Source organism: Octopus bimaculoides, chromosome 1, assembly GCF_001194135.2.
Source record: "Octopus bimaculoides isolate UCB-OBI-ISO-001 chromosome 1, ASM119413v2, whole genome shotgun sequence".
Classification (NCBI taxonomy): Eukaryota; Metazoa; Mollusca; class Cephalopoda; order Octopoda; family Octopodidae; genus Octopus; species Octopus bimaculoides.
The window spans coordinates 9,410,473-9,425,435 of NC_068981.1; the positions used below are offsets into that span (position 1 = coordinate 9,410,473).

The 14,963-nt window shown below is 37.8% G+C and overlaps 1 protein-coding gene across 1 annotated transcript in view; it reads right to left on the reverse strand.

Moving 5' to 3' along the window:
- LOC106874195 (serine/threonine-protein kinase A-Raf) overlaps positions 1 to 14,963 on the reverse strand; it is a 74,692-nt gene that overhangs the window by 32,767 nt on the left and 26,962 nt on the right. Inside the window, exons 2-4 of the mRNA XM_052974171.1 lie at positions 14,602 to 14,703; positions 3,737 to 3,967; positions 387 to 496 (exon numbers count right to left, since the gene is read on the reverse strand). Coding sequence (XP_052830131.1) covers positions 387 to 496; positions 3,737 to 3,967; positions 14,602 to 14,703 — 443 coding nt within the window. The remainder of the gene's footprint in view (positions 1 to 386; positions 497 to 3,736; positions 3,968 to 14,601; positions 14,704 to 14,963) is intronic.

Here is a 14,963-nt window from a genome sequence, read left to right on the forward strand (position 1 = left end):
GGGGGGGGGGGACTTTAAGAAATTCACAAGATCCGATTTTTCCCTCATAGCTTTCAGGAAAATGGATGTCTTTTAATGAAATTTTACAGAAACACCTTTCAAACAACATAGATTATGATTATAAAGAAATTTATGAAAAAATGTTTTTTGAGGAGGAGGGGGAAGAGGACTGTTGGAAAATTCACACTATCTGTTTTCTAATGATGATGATTATATCAATTATACCTCTACCTTGTGTTTATGTTAGAAATTATCATTACTATTGTAAATTTTGGAATATTTGCAAAGTAACAATCATATTGCATTATATTGTGACAAGATATGTAAATATATATCATATAACTTTAAGGTGTAGAATGTTTTCTTAAAAAAAAAAAAAATCTAACCTGGGCCATGGCTTTTGTATAAATACCAGACATCTGTCAGGTTCAAAGTCACGCAACTTCATAGCTTTAGCAAGACTTCCTTTCAAGGTTACTCCTGGTTTTACATGAACCTATAACAAATGTTGAAGAAAAAAAAAAATCAATAGGTCAGATGAGTAATCATTCAACAAAATGGTTACAACATGTGAAGGTTATTGTTGATAAAGCATTCGACACATTAGTTTAATAAATAAACATGTTCAACCTCAAAAACATTATAATTAACTCGTGATCAAATTATCAATGATTATTACAAAGCTTATTACAACTAAGATTATTCTGTTGTCCCCCACTCTTTGAAGTTTATTATTATCCAAGACCTATTGGTAATATGGCCAAGTAAGTTATATTATCATTCAAAATTTATTGAATTAGAGAGAGATATGCAACTAATTCTATTTTCATTCGGATAACTTCACTACCACTTGTGAAAAGATAAATGGACACAATACACTCTATAAAGTGACTGGCAAATGGAGACAATGAGAAGGTCCATAGTTTAGTCTTACTGAGGACATAACCATGTTTCTAGCGCTGGTGTCACCATAAAATATATCAACTACAATCTATAAAGTGGTCGGTGTTTGGAAGAGCATCCAGCTACAGAAATCATGCCAAAATTTAAACATTGGTGAAATGTGGTCCCCTGATCCATCTAGGAAAACAATAATTCTGAATATGAAGTGACTTGGACTGCGATGACCTGTCCAACCCATGCTGGTATGGAAAGAACAGACGATAATGCTTTATTTTTTGTTCTAGTAGCAGACTGATAAAAATTCATTAAAATACTAAAGCATAGTTTTGTATTATATCATTAGCAGTAGTATAATTGATAGTGGTTGGTATTAGGAAGGGCATCCAGCCATAGAAACCATGCCAAAACAGACAACGGGAGCCTGGTGCAGCTCTCCGGCTTGTCAACTCTTGTCAAACTGTCCAACCCATGCCAGCATGGAAAACAGATGTTTGATGATGATGATGAGATAATATCAGCAATATTTTCCAATCACTTTTATAAACTATTTTATTGCTCAAGGGATTATTTAATCTGAGATAAAGGCAACCTTTCATTACTCTGAACATACAAACAATTCTTTGGATTAAATGTCTATAATTCAAAGTTGTTGTAGCTAAGATTAAACTGTTTTGTATTATTAGCCTCAGTCACTTCAGAAGATCTACAAATGCATAGGACATTATGTTATATGCCACACACACACACACACACACACACAAATACTGAACAATGAGAACGAGTGCTCAACACTGCATTTGTGAATAAATACTCTTTATTTGTGGGTTGACAAAGCAACCAATGGTTTCATGTGAAGGATCTTCACAACTACTTAAGAATGCCACATGAAAGTGTTGGTACTCATCTCCATTTTGGAGGAGGATACATGAGGTTGTATGTATGCATATATGATAGATCCTGTTACCTAGGTGACCAAGTGTATGCTCTGAAAGTGTAGCTGCTAGAATAAGAATAGATTGGGCAAAGTTCAGAGAGCTTCTACCTCTGTTGGTGACAAAGGGCTTCTCCCTCAGAGTGAAAGGCAGATTGTATGAACCCTGTGTGCAAACAGCCATGCTACTTGGCAGTGAAACATGGGCTGTGATCACTGGGGACAAGCCAGGAACTTTTCAGCACCCACTTGTGTGTGTGTGTGTGTGTGAGAATGCATGCATATACACACACAAACACATCATGCAAACATTTGCAGTAACTTTTTTTCTACTAAAGTATGATAGCTGCAGCCATTTTATGCTAGGCTGAGATCTCTTATAAAGGAATATATTTTTTTGAAGTGACTCATTTCAGCTTTATAATCTGCTTCATGTGTAGCAGATTGTGTTTTTGTATGACATCGTAGGTCCTTGACAAATCCTTTCTTAACAACTTTGGATAAGAACATCACCATTAATTCAGGCTCAATCTGGGACTGTGTAAATCATTGAAACATAAATGTAAATGCAAGCCCTAACGATGAGGATAATAGCCTGGAAAATCAGAACCTTAATGCTTAGAAAGTACGAAGAAATAGAGTCTCTCCATAAGAACAGCATTTCTAATGTAGTTGTTGTTAATCATCATTATTATCATCAACATTTAATGTCTGTTTGGAATCGGCAAGGCCAGGGGCCACGGTGGATTTCATAGCCGGTTTTGGCTTGGTTTCAACAGCTGGATGCCCTTCCTAACGCCAATCACTTTACAGAGTGTACTGGGTGCTTTCTATGCTTTTATGTGGCACCAGCATCCACACCAATGCTTTTTTATGTGGTACTTTGGTTTTAGGATATCAATTCTGTTGTGGCTGGCAGGTCTTATTAATAATTACATTCTTTGGGAAAAGAAATAAAAAAGCAAAATAAAAAGAATTTAGAGATAAAACATCTGCAATCCAACTAATAGATGTATAAAAGTCATGGCATAAATATAAATCCATTTGCTTTTTAAACTTTTTTCTTTCATTTGCATCTGGTGCACAAATCAAGAAAATGAATTTGTATTTTAAAACTTGAACATTTTAAAAATTGTTTGTTAAATGGAGAATTGCTTAAAAGTATGGAGGTCTGAAAGATATTCCATTAGTGAAATCCTTGACAAACTACACCCCAGACAAGTTTCATCTTTAGTTCATTACATGGACAAAGTTAATATTCTAGTGTCTCAGTTCACTCGTTCATTTTCATTTACAATGAAAAATTATTATCTTGACAAAGCATTATATTAACATGTGATACTTTTCCACATATTACAAAGTGATCATAAGATATTTCATTTCTCTTTCTCTCCAACATAGAATTTATTCAAATCTATTGAACACTTTATAACCTCATCACGTACCATATTTTTGAAAGGTGACAGAATTAATGTAATATTAGCCACTCTATCTAATACACCTATTATCTACAGTTCATTTTGTATGTTTTATGACTAATACAGTAGTTGCTTGAATGTAGATTTCTTCCAACATATAACTCTTTCCCCAACTTCATTTCTTCCTTTACAGTAAAATCCATTGTGAGATAATCTCGGAGCAGTATTAATTTGATTCAAATAAATTTGAAAAACATTTAGCACTTTTTAAAAGTTGCACTAATATATGAGACAAATTGTTTTGTGAAAGAAAAGAATGAGAGAAACTAAATTAGCAATATGTGTTTTATATTATTAATCCCTCTTACATTTCATAAATGTAAAACCTTTATCTCTTCAGCACATTGTGTGAAACTAACAGAACCTCCTTGAAGTAGCAGTGTATTATATCTTTATTATGAGACCAAAAAAAAAGTTGACTTACCCGAGTGAATTGTGCATTAGGGAGTAATACCTTTATAGTAGATCTGACAGGAGATTTCAATGGGAGCTTTGGACTAGACGTGGAACTATTTGTAGGTGAAGGTAACTTTTCTTCTTCTTCTTCATCATCATCTTCATCTTCAGTTTCACTTGACGGAATAATCACTTTATCTAACAGCTGCTGCTCTTTTAATTGGAAATCATGAATTTTGTTTGTAAGTTGTTCATATTCCTACATGAAAAAATTGAATTAATCTATTAAAATGAGCAAAACTGAAAAGGACAAGTCATGAAAATCAGAGGAAAAGTTACAGCACAACTGATTAGGAAAAACATTAGCTTAGATTAGCAGATGCACCCAACATTGCCCAGGAGGGGGAATATACAAACACAAATTTATACAAGTTTATATATCACAGCCATTTAATGTCCATTTCCATACTGGAATGGGCTGAATGGTTCCACAGGAGCTGGCAAGGCAGAGGACCAAGCTGTAATGTCTACTTTGGCATGGTTTCTATGGCATTACCCTTCCTAATACCAACCAGCTCACAGAGGGTACTTTTTACATAGCATTGGTACCAGTAAAGTCACCAGGTAACTAACAAGATAAGACCTCTAAACTGAGAGGGTAAAATGCTGAGGGAGGTGGCTTTATGTCAGGTAACAAGAGGTTAAAGTATGAACGGAGGACAGGAACAGATGTCTTGTAAGGGAGGAAGTACATGGTTACCTCAGTTGGAAAAGAGAAAGATAGTGGTGAAGAGGTGTCAGAGCATACCCTCAAGTTATAAGAAGATGAATATAAGTGGTATAGAGGATTAAGTAAAGTGAGTGGGTAGGTTCATGAAAGTAGCAGATGGTTAGAGATGGGGATGGAGAGGAGCAGAGTAAATGGTGAATATGGCTGAAGGCATGGCCAATTATAAATATCAGTTTAGCAGGGAAGGTGGAAGTACAGATAATTGAAGTGTGTGGAGTGGCAGGGACAAAGTCAAAGGTACATAGGGTTGAAAAAAAGAGGAAGATGAACAGAGGTAACAGTGGAGGAGCTATGGCAAATTAAGAGGGTTAGGGTGAGGGAAAAAAGAGAGGCGAACGGAGAATTCAATGAAAAGAATGAAGTGATATGGAAGGACACTGACAACACATGAGACAAAGGAAGTGCTTCAAGAGAGGGTGAGAAGGAGAGAGAAATAGGTGCAGTTCTGCTCTCACCAACATTTCACATCCACTCTTCTATGCTCACATGAGTCAGATTTTCAATGGCCGGATGCCATTCCTATTGTCAACCCTAACCCTGTTTCCAAGTAATATTTCCCTATGACCAGACATTTTTACAGGAGATTGAAATGTGGAATACTGCTTGTATGACAGTCATGCATGGCTACAACTATCACGCAAAGTCAAGGTAAGAGACAGTAACAATATACACGATAAGCTTCTTTCAGTTTCCATCTACCAAATCCACTTACAGGGCTTTGAAAGGCTCAAGGCAATAAAAGAAGATACTTGCCCAAGGTATCACACAGTGGGACTGAAACAGAAACCATGTGGCTGGAATGCAAATTTCTTACCACACAACCATGAGTGCTATATATATCACCTGACTACTGGATGTTGCTATACACATCATTGGTCACAATGCATTTCCAACTTTTTCTTGATGGAACTCTTCCTTTCCATCTTGGCACAAGCCATTTAACTAAATCATATTCCCATTATCATGGTAACCTCCAAGTGGTCCTTTCTGAGCTCTTGGGTACCACCTGACAACTCTTAAGAGTTCACCCACCTGTTTTTTTCTAATGCATTTTGCAACAACTCTACTCCAATGGAATTAGTGTCAATGGTTCCAATATGACTCCAACCGGAATCACCACTAAAGATGCTTAAAATATCTGACAGCATACAACCTAGTCATCTATATAGTTATAATCAGGTGATACTAGAAGGTGTCATTCCCCCGATGACTGATGTAGCAGCATTATAATTAGCTGTTACAAGAATAAAGGAGAGGCCTTAGAATTACTGGAGCAGGTCATGAAAATTCCAAAGAGAGTTATGGCCTAACCAGCTTCGGGCAGCTTTTAAGCTAGCTCCTGTGGAGGGCTCTTTTTATTGGCTCTAGATCCCAATAATGACATTTCCTGCATAGAGTACATATTAAATTTTATTAAACTTGACTAATATTTTTTCAAGCAATGAACAATTTTTGTCAAAACAATATAATATGTGGACTTGGACTTATTGCAAAGCTTCATAACATTTTTTGTCTTCCCATTCGGAAGGGGGGGGGAGGGGGTCAGTACAATTTTTTTTCTGCCTAACATTTCTCTCTCTCTCTCTCTCTGTTGATTGTCTGCAACCATCGCCACAAATACCATACACACACCATTCAGACTTCTCATGCCACCACCATCAACACCTTTGACTTCACTGCCTTCCCCTCCACCACCATCACCACTGTCTTTCACATCCCTTACTATCACTGTCATGCTTGACTGCCTCAGCTACCACCACCACCACCACCACCACCACCACCTCTGCCTCTATCACAACCACAGCTCATACTATTACTCTCACCCCATTACCATCTCCACTGTCAATCTACTTCTGCCCTCACCTTCTCTATGCCTACTATTACTCTCACCCCAGCAAGAGGAGTAGAAGAAGTGTCATTGAATAGTGAGAGGGGGTGTCAAAGTGTGGCACACTGACACACATTATTATTATTATTATTATTATAGATTAATGCGGAACAGAATTAGACTAGATGAAATGCAGTTTGGTTTTGTGCAATAATGAATTCCAATGATGCCATCTTCCTAGTAAGACAACTTCAGAAGTAGCTAAATGTAAACCATTTTATTTGACATTCCTTGACCTGGAGAAAGCCTTTGAGACCCAGTGGTCTCTAAGGAAGCTAGGAGTAGACAAGTGGCTTGTGAAAGCTGTACAAGCCATGTAGTGGGGTGTTGCCAGTAAGGTGCAAGTCAACCATGAGTACTACAAGTAGTTCACAAGGGACTGATACTCAACAAAGTCGTCCTACAAGCAATAACAGAGGAATTTTAAGATTGGGTTGCCCTCGGGAACTACTATATGCTGATGACCTTGTTCTAATAGCAGGATCTGTAATGAAATGGGAAAAGAAATTCTATGAGAAGGCAAAACCTGGAATCAAAGAGCCTTAAAATCCATCTAGCAAAGGCCAAATATGTGGTTAGCAAGAAAATGGATAGGACTCTCTTCCTATCAGGTAGATGACCCTCTTTGATAAGTAGGAAAGGTGTAGGCAGGAATTCTATAGTGTGCTCAGTGCAAGCTTTGAATACACAAGAGATACAGTAGAGAAAATAATCTTTGTATGCAAATGAGCAATAAGCACTAAGGGCATACAGGAAGTAGATTTTCTCAAGTATTTAAGGGGTTTTCTAGAGGTAGTAGATAGTTTCTGTTACCTAGGTGATCTAATTAGCAGTGGAGGAGGATATTTTGAAAATATAGTGAATAGAATACGAATGGGGGTGGGGTCAAAGTGCTATTACCTCAGTTGGCAACAAAAGGTCTCTCTCTCTCATTCTCTCAGAATGAAAGGCAGATCGTATGATGCTTGCATATCAACATTAATGCCACATAGTAGTGATATGTTAGCTCTGAATGCAGAGGACATGTGAAGACTAGAGAGGAATGAAACTAGTGTGTTCCTTTGAGAGAGCAACGTGAGTGTGGATATATAAAACAAAAGGCAAATGGGTTGAGAGAAATATCAAGCGCAAGTGGAATCAGATGTAGCATCTAAGAGAGAAGACTGAGACAGTTTGGTTGTGTGATGTGTCTGAATGAGGACAAGTGTATATAAAGAAGTGGCCATCCCTTCAAGTGGACGGAACTTGTGGAAGAAGGTGATGCAGAAAGACATGGACTGAAGCAGTGAAGGCTGATTTCAAGATATTGAGCCTCATAGTGATTCAAGAAGACCCATCCATTGCACCCAAGCAGTTCCCCTACATCACATATTCCTAACACTCAAACCTCCATTATTTTTCTAATTATGGCACGACTCAACTGCTGTAATCATGAGAGCAGAAACGGCACATAGTTAATCCCTTTTTGCACTACCATACTACTTTCCACTGATTATCCCCCTTTTCTGTGCCTTCAGTTATTTCTTTTTCTTCTGAGGTATCCTATAACCTCATCTTTAACACTTCTTTCTGCTCTCATGTCTCCACCATCTTTGTTGCTCTATTTACTACAGCCATTCTCAGATGCCGCTTACCTCCATCTCTTCCCTCTCCACTCTCACTTCCTCTACATCTCCCTACTCTCTCATCTACCCTCAAATTTATAATACTGCTACTCTCTACACCTCCTCACTCCATACTGTACACCTTCACTCTTGTTCATCACTCATTCATCTTTAACCCCGTCTCTAACCATGTCAATCTCTTATGAAATTACCTACCCTTTCCTACCCCATTTGACCCACTGTTTATACTCTCCTTCTTATACTTTGACAGTATGCTCTGGCACCTTGTCACCAACATTTTTGTCTTCTTTCCAGCTACCCTCACATAGTGTAGGAAAGCCATATATATCTCTTCTATAGCAAAACGTGTTTGACACCTCTATCATACCTTAGACTTCAACACCTGACACAAAGCCACTTCCCTCTCTCTCAAATACACTCCCAAGGATGTTTTCCTGGTATAAAGCTGTCTTCCTTTATACCAGAGTTTCCCAACGTGAGGGATTTTCAACTGTTGAGTGAATGATGCGCAACCGAACAGAAAATGGTGGGTGATATAGAATTTTGAGTATTAAGATATTTTCACATATGCAACCCCAAAAAATATTCAAAGGAGATATGCAAAGAATCTGTATAAAAAAAAAAGAGGAAAAAAAAAAAAGAAACAAGAGGTTAATGGGGAAAAAATGGGCCACATTCCTGAATAAGAAATAAGTATCTTTGCAAACAGAGAATATTTTGGTATATACTACAATTTTGAGAAGGATCATTAACATTTAAAGAATTCTTTGGATGAAATAACATTTTGTTTTTCAATATAAGTTAGATAAGGGAAGGCCACAAACAACTTTTGCCAATAAAATTAAGAAGTGACCTTGGGATAAACTTGCCAGCACCAAGTGATCACACAAAATTGATGCAGGCAATGAGCTAGGAAGGTATGGATGACAATGCCAGACAAAATATGAGAACTGCAAGATGGGACCGACCTGTTCACAGCTCAATGCACATGCTCATGTAAACAGACAGCCACATGAAGTTGCTGGATTGTATTGATTGCCAAGTGATTGCAACACTCGTGTTTTTGCATTTGGGGAGTATAGAAAATGGATGTCGAGTAACAAAACTTTTTTCTGTATTGTACAATTTTTAAACATTCCAATGTCTCCATTTACGAAAATTTGTTGTCAATACAGTAATAAAGGATTATTATTCTCGTCAGAATAGTCAATTGCCTATGTGTCTTATATGCAACCAAACTTTAAGCAACAAAGCCATGAAGGCTTCATGTTTATAGTATCATTTATATTCCAAGCATCCTGACCTTTGTAATAATATTTCTTCAACCTTAAGACCTAATTCGGAAAGTGGAAAACGATCTTGGGATTTCAGAAAGATAATAGGATGATTGTGTCATACAATATTGTGTTACTGGTTGCAAAGGCCGATAAGCCCCCCACTGTAGGAGACACATTACTTTGACCTGTTATTGAAGAAGTTCTTTTGACTGTCACGCATAAAAAGCCCGACAGAATTCTCAATACAATTCCACTTAGAAATAACACAATTTCTCAACGTATACATGAAATGGCCACTGATGTCAAACATGAACTCATCTATATTCTTTAGAGTTCTGAATTTTCCATGCAAGTTGACGAATCAACAGTTGTGGCACATCAATACTTAATGATGATGTATGTTCATTTTTGCACTGAAAATATTCAACTTTGTGAGGAGATGCTGTTCACTGATCAATTGCTACTTGACTCAAAAGGTACATTGAACAATATTGTGCATCTATTTGATGGAACACCTGCTATGGTAGGTAGGTGTGTGTGTGTGGGAGGGGGTAGAGTAATTGAGTTGACAAAATGGGGTGGGGGGGACGGGACAGCTACAAGGTTACTTGGAAAGGGGAGAGTGGGTGATGAATAGTCACAAAAATGGCAAGTGGTAAAAGAGTGTGATGGAATATCTATAATGGGTAACTTAGAGGAGAAGGAGAGATGATTGGCAAAACAAGAGGCTAAGAATGAAGTCAGAAGAGATAAAAGGACAATAACCTGTGTTCTTAGGATTCATGTTCATGCACGGAATTAAGTTCCTATTCACTGTAATGTGTCACCAATGCTTTACCCTCATCCATTAGCTCTGTTCCACTCCCATCATCATCATCGTTTAACGTCCGCTTTCCATGCTAGCATGGGTTGGACGACTTGACTGAGGACTGGTGAAACCGGAGTCAAGTCGTCCAACCCATGCTGGCATGGACAGCAGACGTTAAACGATGATGATGGGAGAGTGGAACAGAGCTAATGGATGAGGGTAAAGCATTGGTGACACATTATGCTTAAATAACTAGGGATAGCCAAAGTAAGTGCACCCCTGTATTGGATATCCCATCAGTCACTGCCTCACATTACTCCTTCACTGACATCTGTTTTAAGAAAATCAATGCAGCTAAACAAGGATTGTCTCCACTCGCATCTTGTCCTCTGAAAACTTCTCTTAACATACCCGATGGCAAGGTTCTAGGAGTTGATCATTCATCTACCTTGGCTCTACATTCACTACCCTAGGCCAGAGTAAAGTTGAGATAGATATCCGCATCAGCTGCACAAGCAGTGTATCCTGTCTTCTTCAAGGCTGCAAGTGCACATTCACTGACTGCTTCTTTACACCATCCAGCAGTACAGCTGTAAGATGTGGTCAATAAGAGTGCACTTATTGCATTTGACTACTTTCACTGAACCCTCTGCATTTGCACATTGGATTTTTATGTCAAGCCTAAAGTTATGTAAACATAACTTTGATAGGTTTCGGCCAGTAAAAGCCCAGGACATGTCTAACTTAATAGCGCCACCTGGTGAAGTCTTTTAGTCATATATGGGGCACCATGGCCCACTCTAGCAAACAGTTATTATTGTTGGAGACATATCCGGGTGTAGGAGGTTGGTCCAGGATATTTTGAAAAAGTTTCCCTTTTTGAAGACTGGAACGACAGACTGGGAAAGAATATGATCATGAATGTAGCCTACATCAAGTGAGTTTCTCCAGAGCTTATTGGAACTTATCGGGACCTTCTACTGAGTTGTGCTTGATCTTATCTATTTCTGTTAGGATATCAGGTGCACCAAAAGTTATGTCAGATATGGTTAGTAGAGGGTTTACATCACTGATACTAGCCAGATCAACCGCATTAGCGTTACTGAAGACAGAGCAGTATTGTCTCTGCAGTATCTCGCACATGGATTTTGCATCATTATGTAGAGTGTTGTTCTCATCAACCAAAGGACCAACAGTGGAAACAGCGTCATTTTGGGATTGAGTTTTATTTTCTCAATGCCCCAATTCTCCTCAGCTGCTTTTTGTTTGTTAATGAAGGCCATCATGCTTTTTTGGAGGTTGTGTTTTTTTCGATTTGACTGATGCAATGGTAGTCAAATGGGTGCATTGCTGCTGGCAGTATTTAAGTTGGTTGATTTTCTTGTTAATTCTTTTTATTTTTCTGATAATTGCTCTTCTATTTCTAGGGATTCTGCACTTAGATTTGTAGACTGATCTTAATGGAGTGTGTTTGGTGCATATATTTGTCACAGTATCTACAAATGTCTGCCATGATGTGTTTATGTTTAAGGGGGTGTGTGCGTGCGTGAAGGCCCAATCCACTTGTGAAAGATCAAGACTGATCGCATCCCAGTCTGTGTTATAAAGATGCATAGTGTCAAATGGAGGGGCTGGAGAGATGTCCCTGGATTTGATCTTTGGGTGGTAGAATCTCAGATTGCAGAGAACCATGTCATGGTCTGAGAGTAGTGGTGTTTTTTTCCACTGCAATATTGAGGATAGTGTCAGTGTGGTTACTGAACACTAGGTCCAAGGTGTTTTTGTGACACCTTGTTGGTTCACGAATAAGTTGGGTTAGGAAAAACTCTTCTATGAAATCAAAAAGCAATTCGATTGCTTCCTTATCAGGGGTTGAAGTGGAAAAACCTGATTTCAAGCTCTTTGTGAACCAATCAAAATAGCTGGTTTTTACTTGCATATGAGTTGATTTAGTGTAAGTCCATATTGAAACTAAACCTTGTTAAAAGCTCCCAATAATTACAAGCAATTCTCTATCTTGTACGCCAATGTTCCAACACGTTTGCTGTTATATCAGAAATCTTTCATACTGCTTCCTTGACTACAAATATCTGTTGTTCATCTTCATCCATGTCCATCAACCACAAAGTATTATGTGCGACAGTTTTAGCTAACAAAACCCCCATCTTTTCTTCAAATGTAACTAACACTAAATTACAACAACCTGTTCTACAATCTTCAACACATCATAAGTGATATGAAAGTTGAAAAAAATAAATTCGTAGAAGGAAAAATTGTGCCATTTAACATTCAAAAACAACAAACTAACAAAGTAGGAGCTCTCTGAACTTTGCCCAGCTTCTTCTTATTCTTGCAGCCACACTCAAGGAACATCCACCTCCACTATTGACTTCATCATCTAGACAACAAAACCTATCAACTACCTCTAGCTTACCTACCATGGCATTTGATGGAGTCTGTTTTCTGTACAAATTTATTGTTTATTGTACCGGTGCATATTTCACACACAAAAATTATTTTCCCAGTTAACCTTCCTCTGACATTGTTGTGTCCATAGCTTGCACTGGGTACATCTTATGGAATTTCTACCTAAGACTTTCCTACTGATTGAGCAGGGCCATCTACCTGAAGGTATTTGTAATTTGTCTGATTTCCTACTTACTAAGACTGTGGTTTTTTCTGTTACTAATCACCACAGTCCATTGTGATCGCTTTTGTGTGGTTCAGCATCTGGAGATCAATTTTCAACACTTTTCCCAGGTCTCCCTGGACTTTCCGTTACCTGATGTTCCGTTAACTTTGAGTGTTCAATATTTGTGTGTGAGAGAGAGAGAGTGTTTGTAATCCTGTCCCCAATAAAAATGTTTGGCAGTGGTTCAACATACAGACATGGAATAAAGTAGCTTACTTGGGAGAATAAAGGGTTGGCCTTTAGAAGTGCATCTGATCATAGAATACTGCCCTAAGAAATCTTGTTTAGCCTATCCTCACTTGGAAAAACAAATCTAGGTTAAACTGAAACAGACATTATAAGCTGATGAGGTTTATTTTATTAAATTTAGTTTGAAATGGCACAAAAATAATTAAAATGCACTCCTCAACATTCAATAGAGCATGTACACTCCAGTTTGTTTAGATTCAGCAAGTAAAACATTTCAATATGGCAGCTAACAGGTGAAGTGAGTTTGTAGCTCTCAAAAAAGCAAGACATAGCACCAAAGACTGGCTTCAAGGGTTGGTGTTGATCCCAAAACAGTCTATAATGTCATGAAATGCTAGAGAGACAGTTTCAATCAATAGCAAGCCCATTCCTGGTTGAAAATTATCCATAAGGACAAAACAAATGGTGGATGTTGTCCAAAAGAGAATGTTGTGAAATTTGCAGACAACCATGTGATGGGTTGTGCATGAAGACTTAAATTGTAAGTCATTAAGATTGCAACATCAACACCTAATTTTGGCCACTTCCAAAGCAAAGCGACTGGACAGGTGACAATGTCTTCATCTAATTGGATGAAAATTTATTCACTGTGGAGGCTGTAGCAAACACTGAGGTCGGATGTTGTTCTCAAAGGCGCCCATAAGGTGTTTTGCTGAATTAAACCTGCTAGAGTGATGGTTTGGGTATCAGTGCCATCTGATGGTGGAAAATCTCCCCTGGTGCATATTAAAGAGGGGATGAAAGTCAATTCAGCATGAAAATATTGGGGGGATAATGTTTTGCAATGGTTGACCAAAGCATTTGGAGATTATTACATGTTCATGCAAGACGCTGCTCCTTTTTATACATCTAATGTGACACAGCAATGATGCAGAGCCATTTCAGCAGGTTCTGGGACAAGAATGTGTGGCCCCCACCCTCCAGCCCAGACATCAACTCTGAGGACCTCGCTATTTGGTCCATTCTGATGTTTCAAGAGTTTCCTGTCCTGAAGAAAGCTTTTAGTTGCATCACAGGATTGTTTAAGTGAAGAAGTCATCCAGCATTCGTGTGACTCAGTTCTCGGCCATCTTTAGGCGATTGTCAAGGGTAATGGCAGACATATTGAATGAAACATATCTTAATATGTTACACGACCATATTTAATTAAATCCTAAACAACTTGTGTATTTTTATGCCCTTTACTAAAAATTATCACTAAAAAGCAATCAGGAATACTTTATGGCACACCCTGTCATGTATTAGACAAACTGTTTCTTCTGCCTGCCTTTTAACTGATATTACAATAACCTTTGTTTCTTTCCTTCATTCAAAGCTTCCTCACACATTTACTTCTGCTGAGTCTCCATATCCTACGTTAAACATTTTCCCAACCATTTCCACTTTTGGAATTCCCTGGAGACATTAACCAAGGATTAACCACACCAATATCACCTGCCGAGAGGGCTGACAAAGGCAATGCACACTTTTTTTGATTAACTTATACAGAAAAACGTGACAAAAGCACAAAAGAAAAGACAGTACATTTTCATATGAACGAAGAATATAAAGTAACATTACAAACCTGAATATATAATGGATGTGGATGCTGGTGTTTACCAAATTCTTTGTTCATATCTTCAAGTTTTTCTTTGGTTAATCGAATGACATTTCGAATGTTTTTCAACTAAAAAAAAAGAAAAAAAAAAACTTTTCAAATTTCATTCAGAAAAATCAAGATTTATTTTATCAAATTTCAAATGTCGATCATTAGCTGATCCCATAATTTTTGCTCGTTGTTGCTTCATAAAGTAAATTTGGAAATATCAGAGGTAAGTATTCACAAATTAGGAAAAGAAATATATAACTTCGTTTTTGTGTTTCGTTTGCAAGATTCTTTATGTGAATTCGTGTCGAAACAAATTGTTGTAATGACTCCTTAGACAC